The sequence below is a fragment of the Falco rusticolus genome, chromosome 2, assembly GCF_015220075.1.
Source record: "Falco rusticolus isolate bFalRus1 chromosome 2, bFalRus1.pri, whole genome shotgun sequence".
Lineage (NCBI taxonomy): Eukaryota > Metazoa > Chordata > Aves > Falconiformes > Falconidae > Falco > Falco rusticolus.
The window spans coordinates 68425460-68449108 of record NC_051188.1 but is presented as its reverse complement, the minus strand read 5'-3'; the positions used below and the strand labels follow the sequence as shown (position 1 = coordinate 68449108).

Below are 23649 nucleotides of genomic sequence, written 5' to 3'. Positions count from 1 at the left end.
CATTTTCTGAATGATTACACCAGCTTTCCCTTGACTGTTTTCTACCCTGCTGTGAGGGGATGAAGGATTATGCAGCACATGCAACCTGTGAGATTTGCCCTGTGGATTTTCTTTGATATCTTGCATTTAAGCATGTTAAGGACAGGATGTTTCCTCCCATCTGTACATTGAGCTTGGGAGATCCTTTGCTCAGCGTTGACACTCCTTTTCCAAAGTCAAGTTTCTAGAGCTCCTGTACATGTCACGCTCTGGAAATGCCTCAGATTAGATTTCATGGGATGTGAGAGTGAGAAATCTCATTTTTATATCCTCCTTGGATGTAAGTGGGGACTAAACCCCAGGTAGCTCAGAAACAGGTTTTTCCATGTCCAGAGCCACAACTGGCAAAATGTCAACTCAAATGGGGGCACTTGGCGATTACGGAGCAGCTGAGTGAGGGCTTTAAAAGTTACAGTTTTGAGGGGAGGGGTGTTTGTAGGTTGAATCTATCTGTCTTGGCAGAGTTAAGTGCCTGTTACTGGGTCTAATCAGAAAGCACTGAATTTAGGAAACACGGGGAAACATTCTTTTATGGCTCCTAGTGCTCATTGTGCTGTTGTTTGAATACTCCTGACATAGTAATAATCCGCACCTAAAATTTTGATTTTGTTTTCAATTAACAGTGGGCGACAGCAGTGACTCTGAGATGGATGCCGCGACGACAGTCCTCAATCTAAGACCCAGAGCAGGGAAAATCTTGAGAGACCAGAGACTGAGACAGCAGAGGCCACCACCTGAGTTTAGGGTGGAGTGGAAGAACGAAGTTGACGGGAGCCAGGACAGACAAGGAGAGCAGCAGGAGCCAAGCACCTTGCCTCAGCCATCCATTGGGTTCAGGCAGCCCCTGCTAACAAGACCAAGATTTGGCACTTTGAGTAGTGAAGATTTGACTGCAGACCATGGGTCAGCACGACCCGTGCCACCACCACGGTTAGTCAGGCAGGCATCACAAGGGGAAAGGCAGAGAAATAAGCCTGAGAACCAGCCGTACTGAACCTAGCAAAAAGAGACCTATTGGTAATAAACTATGGACGTATTGAATTAGGATTTGAAACTATCTGATCAGACTATGGGATCCATTAAAAAAAAATCACCAAGCCTCAGTGTGGATCTAACAACTTCCATTTGGGTAAAGTCAATGCCATTAACTAAGTAAAAGGAATACTGGAACAATTGCAACGCTGAAGACATTTAAAAAAATTATCTCTTTTATAAATAACTTATGGCAATGCTTTAATTACATTATTTCCATTATTAAGATAGAACGGAAATGTGCCTTATCACATCATCTCTTGTGGAACCAAGTCATGCAGGTTCAATACCCAGTTATCCAATGAAAATCATTGTTGAAAGTCCAGTGATGAAAGGATTCTTTAAAAAATTTTGTATCATTTCAGATTTTATTTATAATCAAATAATACTTGTTTTAACCAGAGCTTTAATATGAGTAACACTGAAAATTGCACAATGCACCTACCATATAGACTTTGTAAGAAGAGTAAATATATTCCTGAAGCCCAGTTTGTTGAAAGAGCTGTGATGCAGAAAAAGAAGAGAAGGAACAGGCTGTAGGAGCAGGATTGCAAATACAGTTTATAGAAAGGAGTTGCAACAGAGACAAGACCTGAATAGCTTGAATTGTTACTTCCTGAATTTTTGGCAATATGTTACATTTGAAAGGTACTGAGGATTACCTAAGGAAATCTGAATTACTTTGACTTTCACTAATGTCAACATGAGCTGAGAGTACCTAGCAGGACACCAGAAGCCCTAAAAAGAGAAAACTTCAAGCAGATAAATAATGTTCTTATTCAAAATTGCTTTTTGCACCTTAGTTTCTTGGTTGCAGTACAAACACAGCAGTAGAATAGTTGCGGAGTACTGCACGTAGACAAAGCAAGCAGCCTCCTGTTTGAGTCAGGGACCACTGAGACTCAAGAAAGCTGGTTCAGTCACATTTGTGAGCCTAGTCAACTTGTTTTACTTTTTGTTTCATCTGTAAAAGGGGAAAGATAGTATTTTCTCTGTCTGAACTACGCACTCCAAGGAACAAAAATGTTCCATCTAATTTGTTTGTACAGAGAAGTAGCACAGCAAGGCCCTGAAATCGGTTGAAGTCACTGTGCACCTTAATAACACACATAAGAAACATGGACTACTTCATCCCAGTGTAAATGGCTGCCATTTGAGTGCATACGGGAAGGGAGGGTGCATTAAAATAAATGATACTTAACTGTAGCTCTCAGGAATTTGCACTTTCTGTCCCACTTAATCTGTCTTAAGTTTTGAGCTTGCTTTAGCACAGATACACATTTCAGCACAATGCAGAAATCATTTTCATGCTACATGTTACAAGATTGATAGCTTCCATTGAAGAATGTACACTGTGAAATCATAACTTTTCTTTTTCATTAGCGCGTTTCTAAATCTGTGGGCAATAAGATTAATTTTTTTTTATTCAAGCTTGTCTTGAAAGAACTATTAAAAATCAGAATTTTCTTTTAAAATCACAGGGTAGATTTCTTTCAAAGGTTCATGGGTGGAGTTAATAAATTAGTTTTATAATTGGGGATTTAAGACTTTCTTCTAACGGCTTTGCCAAAATATTTATTTCATGTATGTATTTGAAATGTCAAACCTTGCTAAACTCTTGTATTGGCACATGTCTTTTAGTCTTTTTCTTCGGTTTCAGCTATGGAAGTTTCTGCTGTGTGTGAAATGCAAAGTCTAAGATGTAGAGGAATGGCTATGTGAACCCTAGAAATCTGAGTCAAATGTTCATGGCTATTCTCAACAAATGATTTTTGTGGAAGGCAATACTTAACTATCCTTTAATGATCATCTCCTCTTTGGAAATAAAACTGAGTTCAAACAAAGCCAGCAAGCTTTAAAAACAAATTTAAACTTGTCTTTCAATGGGAAAATATGTTTCATCACTGAAACTGTCAGTGAGTACTCTGTTACTGAATTATTGGGATCAAGTCTGAGTAATAAGCCTTCAGTTTGGATTTCAGTTTTGAAACCATGTCCTCCTTGCAGATCAGACTGTTTAGATTAGGTGTTTTATATCAGGCTCATCTGAAATCTGACCAAATAAATAAACAAATGTGAAATGTTGCACATCAACATTTAGTTTACTCCCTGTGGAGTTTTCTCATTCACCTGCTGGTAATGACCAAGCAATTGGCTCGTATCTGGGGAAAGCTGCCTTTTTTTTTCACATGGATATCAGTTTTCATGGCACAATTTTAAGTAATGAATGCAGGTTTCAGGAACCTTACTGCTTTGCTGGTTGTCCGTTAGTATGGTGCACGCTCAGATCATTGGTACTTAAATTGCGTGCCCCACAGTATAAGCACATCAAATTGGAGGTCATTTTTATGAAATGTGGTCTTAAGCTCTTGGTGCTGCAAAAAATGCTAGCATGCTGTTACCTTTCCAAAGCACTTTGAGATCCACAGAATACAAGCATCAAGGCAGATCTCCAGCATGGTTACACTGTGAAGCAGAAGCACAGGTCTCCTGGAACTCTGTCTCCTTGTAAGTGCTCTTTTCCTTCCTCACTCCTGCTCCTCCCACCCTTTTCAGGCTCTTTTGCACTAGTGCTGGGTCAGACCCTCATCACCTCTGGGAACTACTTTTCTGGGTGTTCTCCTTTTCAGCAGCAGTGGCAGGAGCAGGTGACACAGGCTATATCCCAGGTAGCCCTTCTTATTCAACTCTTGCTCTGGTTTGGGTCAGAGGTTTGCCGTTTCCTATCTTTTTTGTTTCTTTTCCTGCAAAGGAAAAGCAAGTTCAATAGCACATTTTGATCCTTCTAAAAGGCCTTCAGCTTGCTGAGGAGAATTTTCCTTCATGTTCCCATCAGTTTGCTGGAGAACGGAATCACCAGTAAATCTGTCCTCGAGCACCATCTGATGGGGAAAGTCATGTACTGACTGGGAACGTTCTTCACTTTTTCAGGAAACCACATCTTCAGCAGTGACTGGGAAACTCTCCAAATCCACATACAAATTTTTTGTTTCCAGATGGACTCCCCAGTACGCTCTGTAGCATATTTTACTGCCTTGGTGTGGAAGCACAATGCACAGTTGCTCAGTTTTAGGGACAGTAGGAAAAATGTGTTACACTCTGAATTAGGGTTTTCCCTAATTCAAGGGAAATTTTAAATTTTAAGGGCTGTCCTACTTGGTACTAAAGTACAATTCAAACTTCACTGAAACCAAAGGTGTTCAACAAAAGAGAACCATGCTGAGTAACAGTTCAGAAACTCGAGAATATCCTCTCCACCAAAGCCCCATTGAAATCACACGGAGAAACAAAGTTAAAAATTTGGCCAAAGTAATATACATGCTGTTATGAAGAATATCTTGGGGTCTTTACGAGCAAACACACTGCACAACCTTTTTCAAGAGATGCCAAGTCCACCAATTGCACACACCAGCAACATTTTAAGGCAGACACTGCAAGAAATGCTTCAGCTGGTCGCCATTTCCAAAATTGCCTTAAGTTCTTCCAACACCCCCTAGCCTCTAAAGAAAAGATGGATTTTGAAATTGGCTGAAGAAATGCTTTTTTTACTACTAGAGATCTGATCCTATAAAAATATGCTTGTGAATATGCTTAAATCATGACATCTGCAATACACAGCCCCAGCCAAGCCAACAATAGATTGCAGACCAGGCCAGAAAACGTGACAGAGGGGGGTATCAAGTCCAAGCATGAGAAGGAGGAACTGCTTTAGGACACAGTAGAGAGAGAAAAGTCATAGACTACCTGATTCAGGTGCTATTCAAGTCTAAGAGAGAGGACTAATAGTCTTTTTTTAATCTCTCATTTTAGCAGATGACATAACGTGAACTTTCTAGATAAACCTGCAGCTGCACTTGACAGTTGTGTGAACGACCACAAGGCAACTGTCTTACAGCTTTCAAGTCAAAGAGTTTCATCCCCCTCTCAGCCCGTTTAATTATTAGAGAGCCAGCTAAATGGGGAGCGACTTAAAATATAACAATAAAGAAATGCATGGCAGCTTCATTCTCCTCTGAACAATCTAAAGGACCTTAGCATTTGGGAGTTAATCAAAACTGGGGCTGAAAATTGCTCATTTGGGATACCGTGCTGAGCCACTTGAGAATCTTGTCCATCAGAAGGATTCTTCTTGCAGGTGGTAGAGAGATCTTCTAATAGGACAACACGATGGGAGATTGGGTTAGCATCGTTCCTCTCCCAGGTTGGCAAACTCTGATGTGGCTCCCACACAGCACTGACATGCTTTGGAAGCTTTTTTAAGCTGTGTGATTTGACAGAATATGAGGGACTGAGACTGAGGAAGGGAAAGCACTAGTTATGCAAGGTGCTCAGGTGAGCGTTCCTGGTTCATGATCAGGTTTAAATTTGTGGCTTGTGAGTTACAACAGCAGTCTAATTGCCACAGATTATGTTTCAAAAAGTCTTTTTTTTTTGCCACAAAAAGACACTTCATATCGAAGACCTCCTATTTGCTACAAGTTTGACAGAATGGAAGACCAGTTCCTATCGTGGAGCACATCTCAAAAAAAGTTCTCCGATGTTAATTTAGGATTTAAAATAACTAGAAATTTGGCTTCATTTCTCCTTGTAAGTTAACACAGAAGGTTTTCAAGACTTCTCTTTAAAACAAGCTCTACAAACTCTCATTTTTATGAGGAAAAGTCTGAGCTCCACTCACGATCATCCGATTCTCAAAGTTCAGGCTCTAATGTACTCCCTTAACAAGATTCACGATCGGCTCTCTGCAAATGAGTCTCCAAAATTATAGCAATAACAGCACAGTCAAGTCTTGGGTTTTCAAATCCCAAAGTGCCAGGCTATAAAGCCTAACTTACCCAGGGGTATTCCATAGCACCCATATAGAAATGGGGGCTGGCAGCACCTGAACGTACCCAACAGAGGTTCCAGTCAGCTAGAACGTGACGGCATTAGAGAGCGCTTGAAGTTAAGGAGCGAGCCAGTCGGTAAGCAATGCTTGTCCTGTGTTGTTGCTGCATTATCAGCTCAATGATCAACCTGTTCTCAGAAAATGATGGTACTGGCCCCTGGATGGTGCTGCAGTGAGTAAATTCAGAGAAAATAAAACAGGAAAAACTGAAATCTGCAGAAATGTTTATAAAGAATCTCTTCAACTGTATGCAGCATACACCAACACGGAATAAAACTTACATTTGCTTCATCATTTAAAAGCAAGAAAATCAGTACATAAAATATGCTACTAGCTGTTTTACTGAAATAAATTACTATATTATATACACAGACTCTTCAACATCAGCTGATCATAAAGTCAGAAAAGTAGTTGCTGTTAAAAAAGTGAAAATTTCAAAAGGTAAAAACCAACAAAAAAAACGCAACCCTGCCTACAAGTCCAAGAAAACCAACCTAAAACTAAAGTAACAGCAAGTAAGAGAAAAATCTTAATTTGCAGTGATTTGCAGGTAGAAACTTCTTTTCTTTTGTACATACTCAGATTAGTTTTTTTAGTCTTCAGACACAACTGGATTCAAGAAACTGGTAATTCATTCAGTAAAGCCCACTAGACTGTAGTCAAAAGTAGCTGCAACTGCTCCTCCCTGAAAAGGGGGAGTCACATCTCCTTCATCTCCAGGGATGTCATTTACTCATCACTGAACTTTCATGGTTATGGCAACTATGAGACAACACAAGAGATACGAACACGGTCTCCAGGCACTAGGAACCATAGCTTTAAGCACTCTATCTCAAAACTGGTAATTTCTCTATTTTCTTTTATTTCTTCTTTTTCATTCACTATCAAGCCACTTCTTGGTTGAAACCTTGGCTTCTGTGCCTTTTATATGAAAAGCAGGCAGACTCAAATGATCATTTTAAGGAACAGCTTGAAGAAAAAAAAAAAAAAAGAAACATCTGCACTTCGTATCGACTTGAACACCTCTACTTTGTGCTGTAGTTTCAGCAGAGGAAAAGGGGAAAAACACAGTGACAAAATGATAGACATGGTATGTCACTTCATTTTATTTCTATTCCTTAACAAAAAAAATAATTAGTGCAACTTTTCTGTAACTGAGCCTTTACAAGGAAGAAACATTTCTGCAGCATTTCAGAAATCATTTTGGCCTACAAGTAAAAAACTCTTCTGCAATGTCAGTTGCAACATGTCCCTGAGACCACAGCCTTCCACACATTTCTCACTTCAATTATTTAATTTCATTTTTATTTACCTTATATGGAGAACTATTTTTCACAATAAAAAACATTTGCTGGATATGGAAAGCACACTTTTCACTTACGTATAAACAAAAACACTGAAGTTTTGAAGCTTTTAGAAGTAATGTTCAGGCAGCTGTATATGTCAGTATAAACTGAATTATGATGTTTACATAATGCAACCTTTATCAATACTTAGAAAAGTAAATGTTATGTTACCTCTTATAACCAACTAGTATAGGAAAAATTACTAAATCTTTTCTATATGTTAATTTTTGAGGGGTCTTTCCTACCCTTTTTCATCATCCCTTGCTACAGTTGCAAAACACAAGTCCCTGACTTACAGAACGGTGGGTTTAGCTAAAAAAAAATAAAATAAAATTAAAAGATGGAAGGAAAGAAAATAGGAAATTTAAGGCAAGAATATTTTGGGACATTTACCAAGCAAGATAAGAGGAGACAAGACACTTGAAAACACCTCAAGTTTCTAGGGAGAAATGAAACACAGATTATTACAATAAGGAACTCTGAGGATATGTACTGAACTCATAGCAGTAATGTGACACACAATCATGTCAATATATAAAATTAAAACAATTCGTTGTTCTATACACATTCCCATGGTGCTGCCACTGGAATTTAAATGATAGCAGGCACTGGAAAAGGTAAAGGAAAAAAACAAAAATAAAAAATTCAAAAGACCATCTATGACTCTCCTGAAGCAGCAACACTATTTGCATGGATATGTTCAAGGAAATAACTAAACTGTTTTTAATCAGAAAACCCTTCAACAATTATACATAGTTGACTTTGTACTTTGGTCAAGTAACACTAGGAAATACAGAATGTTATCAGTGCAAAATACATTTTTTGTATGCTTCAAATGAAATGTAAACAGTGGTGACTGGCAAGTAATATGAGCTTGAACAGTAAATAGCACAGGAGAGTGCTCCAACTGTCAGTATAGCCCTGACAGTAACCTCTCATTAGTTAAGCAGTACAGACTAATGAAGACTAAAATACCAACAAATAAAGTTTTTCTCTTGTCACTGAAACGTCACTTGTGCCTCCAAAGATGAGAGAGAATGCACTAATCCAAACCCATGAACTACTGCTAGTTGCTCCAGCACACTTTTAACAGCCATTCAAAAGAATTAAGAAGCAAATTTATTCCTAAAACAAAGGTAGAAAAAACACAGAGGAAATATTAACAAATAATTTATGACAAAGTTGCTCAGAAGTTATTACTAAACAGAAACCACCAGTTTCAATAAAGCTTAAATTCAGTCTCCATTTCAGTTTGAATGGCACTGAATAATTGTCCATTTCAGGCCTTCTAATACATGAAGTTAGCATATACCCAATTCTGTTACCTAGGAATCAGCAGGGGTCAGATGGCTACCCCAAAGTGCCTATCATGCCGTGTAGCAAGTAGACAACGTATGCTTAATTAAATCATATAAGCAAGCACCCTGCTAATTAAGCTACTGTCACAGCAGACAAATGACAGCAGACCACAGCATAAGAAATTAAGGCTAATGAGCTATATTGCAAAATCTCCTGATAAAATAATAAAAATTAACCTCTGGTTAAACAGTAAGAATCAATTTCTGTCTTTTAACAATCTATCAATCTAAACACTGTTTCAAATGTGAGCTACAAGCAGGATTTGTGTATTTCATGTCATTCTTTTTTTACCTCCAAAAAGGTTTAAAAACCATTAAAAAATCCCAGCCAGTACAATACAGCAACACCTGTCCCACAAGTGTTCCAGTGGTACCAGTTAGAATAACATCTGCCTGGAGTCAACAATCCTGCAACAGAAATATTTGTATGTACTTGCCTCCACGTGAACAAAATGTACAGTAGTAGCAGAATCTTTTAAGAAGGTACAGGTCTGACACACATAAGCATCACCCCAGGTTCATATTGCCTCTCCTGAAAGATACATCTATGCAATATAAATTTGCAGCTATTGATTTTTTAACTTAACATTTCCACGGCTACAGTACTTTTGTTTGTTTGCGTTCATTATCAGAATAGCTACCAAAGCTAGTCCAACCCCTAGACTTGGAGGGCCACAAGGACTGAACTCCTGAGCAATTCCAGAAAGAAGCGGGGCAAGTATACGTCCCACTGATGTCACAGACTGTCCAACACCTAGGAGAGTACCACTGGCCTCATTCCCACCAATGGTCAATTCAAGATCAATGATACAAGTACGACCTATAGTAGTTGAAAAGGCTAAGAATGTGGAAGACAAAATAACCATCCATATGCTCAGCGCTGACGCATACAGGAGCATCAACGTGCAGGTAAGTGTGCTAGAGTGCAACAAAATCCTGTAAGTGTTGTGCTGATAGAGTCTTGTTATTGGTCCAAGCAGACAACCAGCCACGACTCCAAGTGCACTGCTATAGCTCATTAGGTATCCAGCAAACAAGGGTTTCACCCCAAATCTCTCCTCCAAGGCCAGACTAAAATTACTATAGTACAGCAGTATAGCAACAGACATCAGCAACCGCACTAAAAATATATCCCACAGATCAGAACACGCAATTCCTTTAATCCTCTTCAGCACTGTTGCAACTTGGATCCATGGAGACTGGAAAAGACCATCGCTTGCCATAGCTCCATTAGTTGCTGACTTCAAGTGCAGGTCATGCTTTGCTTTTGCTGAGAAACTGTCTGCTCTGTTGTTGCCTTGTTGATGTTCCCTATTGCTCCCATTTTCTTCACTCCATGGTAACATCCAGACAAGACCTATATATAGATCAAGAAATTAGCTGATTTCATTACATTGCATTAACTTTACATGGAAGGTATCAGTTTGATTGTAACAGTTTCCTTAATGTGAAGATCCAAATTTAAAAAAGGACTTAAACAATCATTTCACTTTAAACGACTATAAAGATTAGTGTTACTCACACTATCGGTTCAATTTCAAATTCTGCGAAAGCAAGGGAAGAAAACACTGAGATGCCATACTCACAACATATAAACATATCTAAAGGCTAAAGCCAAAATTCCGATTTCTAGTCTTCACTTCTGGGCACGTTAAAAATTCCTACTCCTGTGTCTGAACGTAAAAGTGAGATATACGATACAAAAGAGAAGCACCTGGAGGTTAACTGTTTCAAAATTCCCACTCTTCCACACAGGTCGAAATTCAAAGGGTAGTATCGGTATACAGAACACGTATGCCATAGATGGTAAACACACTATGAATTCAGGGTACAACAAATGGCATAAAAACACAAAAGCGAGGAAGGAAGGGACCCAAGATGAAAAATATGACATACAACTTACCAGCATTCAGAAGGAAGATAGAGGCACAGATGAAGGACGTTTTATAAAAGCCATCTTCCAACTCTGTAAGATAGCCACCGACAACTGGCCCCAGAATGAAGCCCACACTAGAGGCTGCATTGAAGCGTCCCATTACTAAAGGGCGATCTCTCTCAGAAACCAAGTCAGAAAGCAGGGCTTTAGAGATGGAGAGTGTGTGTTTGAAAATACCTGCAACATAATATAAGCAAAAGAATAAATATCTATCGTGCAGTCCAAAAGATTAAAAATGACAGAAGCTATTTGAAGTATCAATGGTCAAAATCTGTATGATTATATTTTTAAGATTCCATTAGCCACAAATTCTTAAATGCTCGTGCAGCAGGTTGGGTGATGACCATCATCCTGCCGTCCAAGGATTTGGACTGAGGAATCTAAATTATTCAGGCATCTGTCTCAAAAATGGTGCTCCTGCAGAAGGAAGTAACTGAGTGCTGAAGCACATTAGGAATAAAAAAACCCGCTAAAGTAGGAACTCATGGATGGGTAATGGTGGAGTAGGAATAGCTTGCTCATTTATGAACATAGCTCTGTACCAACTTTGCTGAGTATGAGATTGTAACACACCAAATTCATTGTGGGTGGCAAAAGAAAGGCACAGAAGGGTAAGCATACTGCAGGAATATTAACAATGCAATCTTTTATATTCCTTCCCTCTGACGAGGGCAATGCTGTCACAGTGACAGTGCTGTTAGCATTAAAAAGTATTACCTCTACTAAGTAATCAAATGTTAAACCAACTAATTCATTAGCAAACTGTCTTTAAATGACGAAATATTAACAGTTCCTAAACCAAAACTATGGGCCACAAAAGTGCCCTTTATTTGATATGTAATAGCAATGCTAATTATATCAGAATATATGCAGTAGATGTTCAGATATGTTAAGAACTCCGATACAAACCCTGGCACAAACTTATCTCAGTGCTGCAAGCATACATGCATTTGCGCAACAAAAAGTTGAAGCAGTGAATTCAAATTTCAGCCAAATCTTGCACTATCACTTTGAGATATGTTTTCAGCACTAATGCACTTATCATTCCATTCTCCATTGCAAGTGCAGGCCACGATCTCCAGCAGTGACTTGTTGTGACTAGCCCTACAATAGCCTCTTTCAGGGTATTGCTGCACTCCTGGTCTCATAAAAGTTGCCAGTCAAGGTGCCATAAAAGTTGTGACAGTTGTTGAATATACATTTGTCCTGGTTTCAGCTGGGATAATTTTCTTCCTAGTACCTGCTAAATTGTTTTGGATTTAGGATGAAACTGATGTTAGTAACTCGCTGATGTTTCAGCTATTGCTAAGTAATGTTTACACTAAGTCAAGGACTTTTCAACTTCTCACCCCACCCCACCAGAGAATAGGCTGGGGGGCACAAGAAGGTGGGAGGAGAAACAGCCAGGACAGCTGACCCAAATGGGCCAAAGGGATATTCCATACCATATGACATCACGCTCAGCATACAAACTGGGGAGAAAGCTGGCCAGAGGCCGCTACTCGGACACTAGGTGGACATTAATTGGTGGGTGGTGAGAAACTGCAGTATGCATCACTTGTTTTGTATCTTCTAATTATACTATTATTCCTTCCTTTTCTGTTCTATTAAACTGTCTTTATCTCAACCCATGAATTTTACTTTATTTTTTCTGATTCTGTTCTCCATCCCACTGGGCAGATGGGGGAGTGAGCGAGCAGCTGCATGGTGTTTAGCTGCCTGCTGGGTTAAACCACATTTCAAATTATTTTCAGGAAAAAGTCCAAAGAATACTTGATTTGTAGAGATTTTTTCAAAATGCTGTTTACTCACCTACAGGGACTCTAGAAATAGCAAACAGGAACACAGTGGTGGACGTTCCAAGAAGGAAGTAACCCAGTGCACTGAGAAGAATACAAGCAAGCAGGGAATACCGCCTTCCTACTACATCACTCCAGCAGCCCTTTCACAAAGCAGGTAATTAAGATTAGCTTTTTATAACATTTAACTATATACAGTGAACAATCAGTACATCTAAATTAAATTGAGACGAGAGATCAAAGGACTGTCAATGAAAGCTTAGTAAGATTATTACACAACATTCCTAGGCGCTCAAAATTTGGAAGTCACAAGCAGGGTTCTGCCCTGCCAGCAGTGCATCTGCCGAAACTATGATTCCATTTAATGTCATGCACAGAGGTTTTTAAAAAATAATTTCTCTCTTTGAAAAATAGTCCTGCAATAAACACCACAACATATTAGTAGTAGGGGCCCTCTGAAAAAGTTGTCACAATGAACCACAAACGTTTGCTTTGCATCAATGGTTGCTATGTACTAGATGCTTGTTGAGCATCCTAAAAGGAATGATCTTAGCTATGAGGAGTTTGTCATCTGAGTGCAGACAGGTAGGTAGTAGTAATGAGAAGGGCAAACAGTAAACTTGCATTTAGCATGCTTACAAATCAGCTGGATTCCACAGAGGGAACAGTTTTTTAAGAAAGTAGTCAATGGTCTTGCAGTTCAAAGAAAATGTCACAAGATTATAGAACCAAAATTACCCCAAGTGGCCTGGATAACAAACGCTGAAACCGTTTTTTTTTTTTCATGAGACACTCAAAATCTGCTCTCTTGGAAGCTAGGAGGCACCAGGTTAATATTAAAGGTGCCCCTGTCTAAATATGGGGATCTCAGTTATTGATAGTTAAGCACGCATTCAAGAGGTTTAGTCTTTGCACTCCTGCTTAGAGTAAGATGTAATAAATCAAAAGCTAATACAAAACAAAACCAAACAAAGCTCAAAGACATAATGCACGAGTTTAGGCCATAAGGCAAATTATAAGGCACTGCTCATTAAGCAGAGAAAGCAAACTCCAGGTAACAGGCTTATGAAGAGCTGACTCATGAGACTGCTTTTTGGACAGGCTACAGCACTGAAGGAAACTGCTTTACTAGCACCAACATTCAAGAGAACCCTGTGTGACTGCAATGTGCTCAGTAACGTATCTGAGCACAAATCTGGATTCTAGTTTTTGTCTAAAGACTGTTTTCTGTTTAATTCTGTAAATTCTGGCAATTCCCTATAAACTAAACATTTTCCATACCACCTAAAAACTGGACCCTCCAAACAAAAATGCTTCTATGAACACTGTAAACATTTTAAAAATGTCAAGAAACACTATTATTAACCTCTTCCTTTCCCCCTAAAATCCACAGAAATACGAACATAACTAGGAATGCAGTGTTAGAACTCACCACAAAAGTGCTGGAAAACAGTTGCATTATACCATAGAGAGATCCTAAAACAAACAAGTAAAATAACAATGTTTAAAAGTAAACTTGATTTTTTTAAAAATGAAAACTTCACAAAATTTTAAATGAGAAAACATGACAGAAGTTCTGGGAATAATTTACTAGAACAGGAGGATGGAGCAGAACAAACCAAGGGTGGAGTTTAGCAGATAACCAAGGAAATAGCTTCAGGAATGACAAAAAAAAAGAAAAATGGTGAAAAATTATGAAACTATGTAATGCAGAAGGATGTTACCCTGTATGTTGCATTAAACAAAACAGATCTTGGTATTTATAATTGCTTTCTCAGAATCAGGAGAGAATGTAATTACTGGGAGGCACTAATTACTTTCCACTTGACACTTCCAACATATTGCAAGGCTCCACAGAAGCCCTGAAGAACCCACAGACCCTATGTTTTAATTTTGGAGGCTAGTTTAGCAGCAGTTAGTGACAGAAGAGAAGAAGCGAGAAACATGTGCCAGCCTTTTTCATTTATAAGACCAAACTTCAACCTCCTTTTTTTTTAAAAAGTTAAAAATCAAAGCAGACTGTTGAAATGAAAACATAGTTTTGATTAATTGCTGCTTCAAATGGTACTCTGTCAACTCCGAGTAGAACCAAAATTATTTCATGAAAAGCACTAAATCTTATTCAAAATAAAAATGCAAATTAATAAAAAATTGAATAACAGAGCCCATGTCAACCACACAGAGCTATGAAGAATATCATACTTTTACCATTACAAACCATAAAGACCACCATAAAATATAAATAAGAACATTAGAACCACAGAACTTACCTTACTACTTCATTTCATAAGATAAAATTCCTAAGCTTTTTGGATTTTACAATTTTACAAGATTTTTGGATTTTACAATTTTACAAGAATTTACTTGTAGTCACTCCTTAAAGATAGTAAATATTTTGCCAAAAGACAGTTGCAAGGAACTTAAACTGGGATTACTCATGGGCTTCGGAAAGCTCAGGAGAACCACCTGCAGAAGCACTGTTTGCAAAGTCTGTAAATAACAGTAAAACTAAAAGCAACACCTCTGGCTCCCAGAGTTGCTGAGCTGTGAATTCTTGGGATGCTGGAAAAGCATCTGCACAAGTATTACTAAAAGCCTTCTTTGTTCTTTCCAACAGTGCTTTTTTCCAAGCACCTGCTTTTGGCTACTGTACACAAGTTTGGGCAGGTCTTTGGGTCTAACACAGCATGGCTGCCCGTATGGTTTTACTTGGATATTTGCCTTCCTTTTTATTATGCTACTAGCAAGAATTATGTTACAATGTCCCATTTGCAATAAGGTATAATCCAGGTCATGTCACATTATCATATTCTTTGGTAAATTAATCAAGTACTGCAACTCACCTATTATTCCAGCAACTGTATGACTTGCTCCTAGAGATCTGATATGAAGGCTCATTAAAGGAACAACCATGCTCACACCAAATAAATCCTGAAAAGAAGTGAGGAAAGTTTTAATAATTGATCACTTTCAAAAAGATGATGACAACCTGGCTTAATAACCGTCAATATATTAAAAAAAAAAAATTATTTCCACATCAACAAAGATTAAAAGAATTATTTTCATGGCCAATGTAGTTTGTTTTAACATCAACAATGCATCCACCATGTACAAAATTACAAAATCACGTAAACTAAAAAATAAAGGATTGCCTCACAGAGGAGTTTAAACTTTGAAAATTGCAATCCTCTTTCCCCCTTTAGATATCATTCTGAAGATATGTATTTAAACATTAAAGATTCCTTTAATATAAACTTTATCTGGTTTTTAAGAAAAGTACTTGGTACCAGTAGTTTAAATTCAAAGTGGTCTTTAATTTCAATCACCTAAAAATATTTTTTACTTGTGCAAAGACAGCATATTTGGAAAATATACAGTATTTTAATCTTGACTACAATGGGAAAGAAGCTATGGTAGGTCTGAGTCTGCCTATAAACTGCCTTTGTGTATACCTTCAGAAGTATACTGAATACAGAAACATGAAAAAAAGAAAAAAAAGCAAAGCATAAGTGAAAAATGTTTTGTAAGAGCCAAGGCCAAAGGAACTGCCCATCCTAAACAGTAGAAGGATCTCCTACTCATTCCTTTTGATTTTTTTATCTTTAGTTAAGCTTAACCACATTCACCCCATAGTTCTTTCATTACTACTACCTGGCACAGCATACAGTGTCCTATTTCAGAGCAGAACCTGTCAGAGCAAGAGCACCTTTTATCAGCGATTGCTTGAGCTGAACTAGACAAGCCCTTCACAGCATGCCCAAAACCTGAATAATTTTAACAATGTGTATCACTAATTCTCAGTCTGTCTTTAACTGTCTTTTGATGGTTGAAATTGAGACTTAAAAGGTTAAAATAATTATTAAACATGTTAACATGAGCAAACAGAGCACAATACCTAGGGGTATCTTCAACAATACAATCTTAGGTGTCACTTGCAAACCTGAAGAGAGGTTCGATCGTCATGCAGGACATTGACAGAAGCATTTGAAAGGCCAAGTCTTAGAACATACCCTGGTAGTACTGGACTGGTCACAGGCACGTAGGTAGAGCAAGACCCATTGACCACTATCCTGTGATGCGTGTTTATTTCTCATTTCACCTATAATTTCTTATTTTGAAGGACAAATACCCGGTATTTGCCTGCTTACAGGAAGCTTGCATCACAGGCAATGGCTCTTTACTATGGTATTTCAGTTCACTTTACATCCTCTAAAAGGCCGCTCATTTGTGCTTATTTCAGTAGGTACTCCCTGCTTGGTGTCAGCAAGACATCAGAGGGGTGGAGAACCACAGCGCTTTAAAAGTTAGCTAAGAAACAAAGCTTGTTCAAACACACCTTTTCCTGCAATATTTATTTGCTCCAGGACCCAAACCAACTAAACTGTTTCTAGTGCCCAACCTATGGGTAGGTAGGACAAAATATCTACATTTCACAGTGCAATTCTGTATTCATTTTGTTTTACCTATTTTGTCCAAGTCATCCCTTTTTAATTTTAAATCAAATGACATTTTCACAAGGTTCACTAATCACTACACAACACAAACCTTCTTTAAAGTCTGCACTCCGTGTTCTTTCAGTAAGGGTTTTTTTTCCCGAAAAAGCATTTTTTAAAATTTTTTTTTCTTCGGTTTACACCAACCACTGGTATTTCAAGGAAAGAAAGAACAGCTTTCTGACAAGCACAAGGCAAGACGTAGCTTTAAGGTTGCTGTGCTTTTAAATCATAGCTTTGCATCAAACCGCTCCAAGGCCTCCACAGACAAAACATGACAGCGGCTGGCTACAAACCACACTGAAACTGCGAAGAGGCAGTGGAAGCGATGCACCCCAAAACCCAGCTGCCTTATCTGGGCTCCAATATGGGGGGCTCCGCAACGAGCCGGGGCCGGTGGGCGCCCCCAGGATTCATTCAGCCAGGCAAAGGACACGGGGGAGGCTGGGGGGGGGGGGGCTGTGTGTGCGTGGGGGGCTGTGTGTGTGTGTGGGCGCCTACCCGACCCCAAGCTGTGCATCTCCTGACAGCCCTGAGGGGACCTCCGGGCTGCGGGCCCCCCCTCCCGCCTCCCCCAGCGGCTGTGGGCCGCGCCGCGGGCCCTGCGGGGCGGGAGTCCAGGCTTCCCTCCTCAGGCACGGCCGCCCGTCCCAGGCCGCGCCGGAAGGGCGCCGCCGCCGCCCCCCGCTTACCAGGAAGCCCACCGCGTAAAGGCACCGCACGAAGCGGTCGGAGGCCGAGGCCGTGCTGCCCGTGGCTCCGCGGCCTCCATCCTCCTCCTCCTCCTCCATCCGGCCAGCGGCGGCCGCGGGCCCGCACCCCGTTGCGGCCGGCGGTGGCTCCGGGCATGCGCACTGCCGGCGGCGCGGCGGGAACATGGAGGCCGCGGGGCGGGCAGCGGGCGCAAAGCTTAGTGTTTTGTTTGCGTTAGCGAGCGTGTGCTTCGTATTTCCTCGTGTTCGGGCGAGGTGGAGGGTGGATAAGGATCCCTGCAGGTTTTGGAAGCCGCCGGGATCCCTGGCGCCCCCCGCCCCGTCGGAGTTTGACCTCTTGGCCTCTTGTGTGTGTTTGTACGTGGAGTTTTGCAACCCGTCAACCTCGGGGCTTGAGGCTCTGAGGAGAGCAGGTGGGGTAGAGGGGCTCTGGAGGCAGAAACATGCCCAAGGAGCGTGGCAGCGGGTCCCCTGCACCGTTCTCTTGGATGCTGTAGAAGGATGGCTTGAACCTGCGCACCTGAGCCTGCCTCCTTCAAGGGGAAACGTGGCAGTGTCCCACCGCTACGGCTGTTCTTTGGCCTTCTCACAGGGCTCAGCCCGGTGCCTTCATCAAGTGGTTTTGGTGGCAAAGTGTTTTCCTGCCGCCTTGTGCGGCTGGGGTGCTGCACCAGGGAAGGAGGACGTCCCTCCTGATGTTAGTACATGTGCTGCTGTGCTTCCATTACAGCCAGGGACAGCTGGGACTGTGGACGACTCTTACGTTATAATGTATTTGCATACAAAGAAGTAAAACAGCATTCTTCAGTCTCTGAGTTGTGCAGGTGGAAGCGACTGTCACATGCAAAATACCTTTATGCTGGAGGCAGGGGGGATTTTTTTTCTGTAGCTGTTAGGCCAGGGATCAATAGACAGGCTGCAGTTTTAAATACCTTTTAAAAAAAAACACTTTCTAAAATACTATACTATATTACAGTATTATATATAAGAATAAAATATTTTCTAAAAATACACAAGGGAATATGCTTTAATATGTTTTTAATTATCTGTAAGATGAAGCTTTTGAAAAATTATGATTTTTAAAATTTAAAAGTTAGCATCAGTTGAGAAAGTTTGAGAAAGACCAATCAATGACTGACAATAGGATAATGTCAGTTCTATCTTAATATTTTCAGAAGAAATAAATATCACAGGATCAAGAGTCTTCAGCAGATTTAGGTCACAAATCTAAAAAGGGGAAGGGAATGTGATTTTCCTTATGGTTATGAAAAATTAAGCTAAAAAAACCCAAAAACCAAACCAAAACCAAAAAAAAAACCAACCCCAACCACCCAAAACTGGAAGGGAAGACATATTCCTAGGTAGGTAACTTGTAAGATACCAAGGCAAAGCTTAGTCTAGCGTATACATAGGGACAAAGATGTTATCAGGGTCTCCAGAATAACTCAGCTGTGTAATATCCCGGTGTCTGTGATATTTTATAGTTGGCTTAACCAATACATCCTATTAATTTAGCTCTTTAAGGCCACTTTGAATAACAGATCCTCTCAGTGGATATATATATATATTCTGAACATAATATTAATGGAGATCACAGTTGCATACAATTCCTCTGAAATGGACAAAATGGATACAAGGTATTAAAATATTAGAGCATCATGGGAATCGATAATACATTGTCTGCTCAATATTGCACTACTTTTTTCCTTGGTCATTTTAACTCTGATAAAATAAATGGAAAAAGCCTGAAGATTTATCAGAGGGAACTATTAAAACAGGTGGATCATTAAAAGATCAGAAGAATTTAGATACCTTAGGTACCTGGGGTATAAAGCAGGTTGACTTTTGTGCTAACACTGAGCCCAGGTGAAATTTTTGAGGTTCAATGTAAATGTTAGTGTCTGCTATAAGTCTCATATTGAATTCCCTGACAATGAAAACTCCTCCTTAGTTTTGGTTATTATTTCAAACTGTCTCCATGCGGAATGGCTTGTAAGGCAGAGAATAACCAAACTTTTTGATGCTCCAATAACATTGTCAGTGCAAACTTCACAGAGGGAAAAAAATAGAAGTCATATAGGTGCCTCTTCTTACTTTTGTACTGACAAACTTGATAAGATTATTAATATGCATAGTGCATATTACACGATTACTTTTGCATAATATATAAGAAAAAGGAATTTATATATAGTAACATGGCAAATATCTCTGTTGCCTTTGAACTGAAGACAGATGGTTCCTGCTACCTCGGAGGTTCCCGCTCATATTCTGTCATTGCAATTACAAAATTTAAGATAAAGGCTCCCGAATAAAGAAATCTTAAGAGAAAGGTCCCCAAATAAAGTGATGGTATGACTGATAAGGAAATTGACTAACAATTAACAGAATGAAATACAATGAAGACCATTTATCACAGTCTTAATGAAATTAGATCCAGTTTAGTATCTGTGGGTGCAGAATTGCATAGTTGGCTGACTAAAGGGAGACTATCAATATAGTACATTTACATTACTTTAAGGTATTTGACTTTAGTTGCTGCTTTAAGGTGTTTGACTTATTACTGGAGGATTCTTAAAGACAGTAGAACAATGCATCTTCAGAAATGGCAAACAGCACATGGATTCAGAGTTGTTTGATATGCCTCCAGACTCTTTGTGAATGGATAATCTTCCCTGTAGAAAGGGTATGTCTAGATGGTCCTTTCATTTCTAACCCCTTTTTCCATGACCTGGAAGAAGAGTTGGAAACAAAATTACTGACTTTATGGACAATGCTAGGACCAGGAAAATTATGCAGGGTACTGACATGATGCAATCTGAGTTCTGAGCTTTCATGACATACACGTATTCCAAGTGTAAGGGCACAGCTGGAAACAAAGCATGATGCTCACTTAGGGGTGCACCTCACTGTTGTGGCAGTTGGTGATTATAAGATGAACTTGGTAGTCAGAGTAAATAACCAGCAACCCTAAGTTTTTATTACAATTTGGTGCCCAAAACCTAAACTCCATCTTTTGGTAAGAAATAGAGGAACCTGAAGTAGAAAAGCAGGAAAGCTATTACTTTTGTATCAGTTATTTGGTCTGAATGCTAATGCAACATTGTGTCTAGTTCTGCTGTCCTAATTGAAGATGAATGTTAAATAAATTGAAGGTTATGAAAAAAAAATATTGTAATGGCAGAAGGAATATTTCTTGCGGTGTTGAGCTGCCAGAGACAGAACTGTCCTCAGCCACCTTCGTGGGCTTTTCTTGCCTCAAATTATGAATGGGAGGAGAACTAGTTTGAGGGAGAACGTCTGAGGTTCAGTTTGCTGATGAAGAGAAGGGGCGAGGGTTATGCAGCCCTTTGCTAAAAACATCCGTGGTGGTAAATGCTTGATGTCACCTGCCAAGCAAGGGCTTGAGGGATTGCAGCTGCCCTTCATCAGCCAGCTCTGTGGCTGTGTGTACTCCAAGCCATGATAAAGTGAAAGCAATGATAGAAGTCATCTGAAATCTAACAGAGTTTTGAAAATAAAAGATCCTTTCATTCCTTCTACAGGGGAGAAAATTTTAAACCTTATAAATTCTTAAATAAAGTTTGTAAAATACTTTTGTAAGACAGATCTAAGACAACTACAGCAATTTATTGCAGTAAATGGAACATATTCTTGGATTCCTGCATTACAAATAGGTAAGGTCAAGACCCCCAAATGTCTAATTTGTCATCAAATTTAGTGAATCTAACGATGACTTATTTCATTCTGGTTTACCGCTTCAGATCATTAGGGTAACATTCAACAGTCATTTCAACTTTTCATATACAAATTGAGCCCAGTAGAAAAAGTTACAATCCAGTGGTCCAGAACATTTTAAGAGGTACTGTAAATGAACTTGAGTTTGGAAACTGCTGTTCATCTTAAAGACATTTGAAGTGTAATCTCTCTGAAAAAATCTGCAGATTTAAGGAATGTGGAAAGGAACCTTTTAATTGACTCCACCCTCAAAACTATAAGTGCTCATGTGCACGACAGAGGCTTAGAAAGCATTTTGAAAAATCTTGTTAAAGGAAGGAATTATTTCAGACATTGGGCCTAGTTTTCCATTTCTGGAGTTTTCCATGGCACCATAACTAAGGCGTGTAGCTTTCCAGGTTTAATTCCACCTGTGTTTAAGTTCCAGTTAATGTTTAACAGATAAAATAAATATGCCAGGAATGGTTTAGATACTATTGCTCCTGCTATGGAGCAGAGGATGGCCTGGATGACTGCTGTTGACTCCAGTTAATTTCCTGTCATACCACAGTACCCTTATTTCATAGACACGCACGCACACACAGAGTGCCTATGATTTTTTTAATTTATTTTTTTTTAACATCAGGAGCTCTGTAGAAGCTGGAAGCGTGTGCGCAGAAAGGGCTGGAGGCGAGTTCCGCAGGATTCCTGAATAAAATCTAAAAATGTGTACCAAAAAGTGTCTTGTGCAGTAGATGGAAGGAGTTCCTGCCCCAGAGTGAGATTCATAATAGCCTCCTGCTGTGGAAGGACCCATGTAAGACAGCAATAAGAATGGTGAAGAAAAGTACAATTCTGACTGTTTCTGGGTTGTAGGTGTGTAACTGCTTCCATGGGAAACTGCATGGAACACATCCTAAAATTAGGCAACTTATTTCTGTGAAAATTGCACGTCATTCCTTTAAAGCACTGCAAGGAACATTAATGGTGTTGGCCTGGCTTTCCTATAATTGTAAGAAAAGTTCAGAGCACTCACCAAGGGTGTAAGGAATTCAGGTGCACCTTGTTGTACCTCTGATGGTTCTAGTTTTCTTGCCCAACTTGCAGAGGCGTGGATTCACCACACTTTGTATCAGTGTTATGGCTCAATATCATGCCTTCCCATATTTTTACCTATTTTATCCAGTGTAGATTTAATGTAAGATATAATGCAGAATGGGATATATGAAACAGAGTGACCCACGCACAGTCATACTAAAGTTTTCTCTTCCTTTCTGTGGCTGAATACATCTGTGATGCTTTGTAGACTGTCAGAGTCCTGAGCACAGAGAGGGTATGAGGCAGGGTCCAAATGAGATACACAACCTGCAGCTTTGTTCATCTGCGTGGCTGCAACTCTATCACATATTCCTGCAAATGCATAACAATGGATCCTGGATACCTAAAAATGTGTAGATATAATGCCTCATAAAGAGGATTGGTCTTATTGATTTATTAGAGTTCCTGTTGAAGCTGTTGCTGGGATATGGGCTGCTTCTGTCCTTAGGTCAGAAGGAGGGTAGTTACCATAATTATCTCTTCATAAGCTTAGTATAGCTCATGTGGAATGAATGACTTCATGATACCTGTGTTCATTATGGCTTGATTTCATCCATGTGTAGAGGACTTACACTTTCTACAGTCTCTACTCGGGTTTTACACGAGCCAACAATGTGCCCTTGCTGCAAAGAAGGTGAATGGTGTCTTGGTCTGCATTAGGCAAAGCATTACCAGCAAGGCGAGGTAGGTGATCGTTCCTCTCTGCTCGGCACTGGTGAGGCCACACTTGGGAGTGTTGGGTCCAGTTCTGGGCTCTCCAGTACAAAAGAGGCATGAACATACAGAAGAGAGTCCAGTGAAGGGCCACTAAGATGATGAAGGGGCTAGAGCATCTGTACTGTGAGGGAAAGCTGAGAGAGCTGGGACTGTTCAGTCTGGATAAGAGAGAGCTCAGGAGGATCTCTTGAATGCGTATAAATACCTGAAGGGAGGGTATAAAGACAATAGAGCCAGGCTCTTTCCAGTGGTACCCCAAGGACAGCACCAGGGGCAGTGGGCACAACCTGAAACACAGGAGGTTCCCTCTGAACATCAGGAAACACTTTTTTACTGTGAGGGTGACAGCACTGGCATGAGTTGCCCAGGTTATGGAGTCTCCAGCCTTGGAGATATTAAAAAGCTTCCTGGACATGATCCTGGGCAACCAGCTGTAGGTGGTCCTGCTTGAGCATGGGGTTGGACAAGGTGACTTCCAGAGATCCCATCCAACTTCAGCCATTCTGTGATTCTGTG

At 39.9% G+C, this 23649-nt stretch overlaps 2 protein-coding genes across 2 annotated transcripts in view; one reads left to right on the top strand and one right to left on the bottom strand.

Moving 5' to 3' along the window:
• Positions 1-7628, top strand: part of SLC9A2 (solute carrier family 9 member A2) — a 38904-nt gene extending 31276 nt beyond the window's left edge. Inside the window, exon 12 of the mRNA XM_037377011.1 lies at positions 663-7628. Coding sequence (XP_037232908.1) covers positions 663-1033 — 371 coding nt within the window. The 3' untranslated portion in view covers positions 1034-7628. The remainder of the gene's footprint in view (positions 1-662) is intronic.
• On the bottom strand, positions 7243-17909 carry MFSD9 (major facilitator superfamily domain containing 9). The gene is made up of 6 exons (XM_037377012.1): positions 17584-17909; positions 15242-15329; positions 13831-13874; positions 12412-12541; positions 10567-10776; positions 7243-10020 (listed from the first exon to the last, which is right to left on the bottom strand). Exons 1-6 carry the CDS (start codon positions 17767-17769, stop codon positions 9230-9232), a joined length of 1449 nt encoding a protein of 482 aa, XP_037232909.1. The 5' UTR covers positions 17770-17909; the 3' UTR covers positions 7243-9229.
• Positions 17910-23649: the final 5740 nt, after the last annotated feature.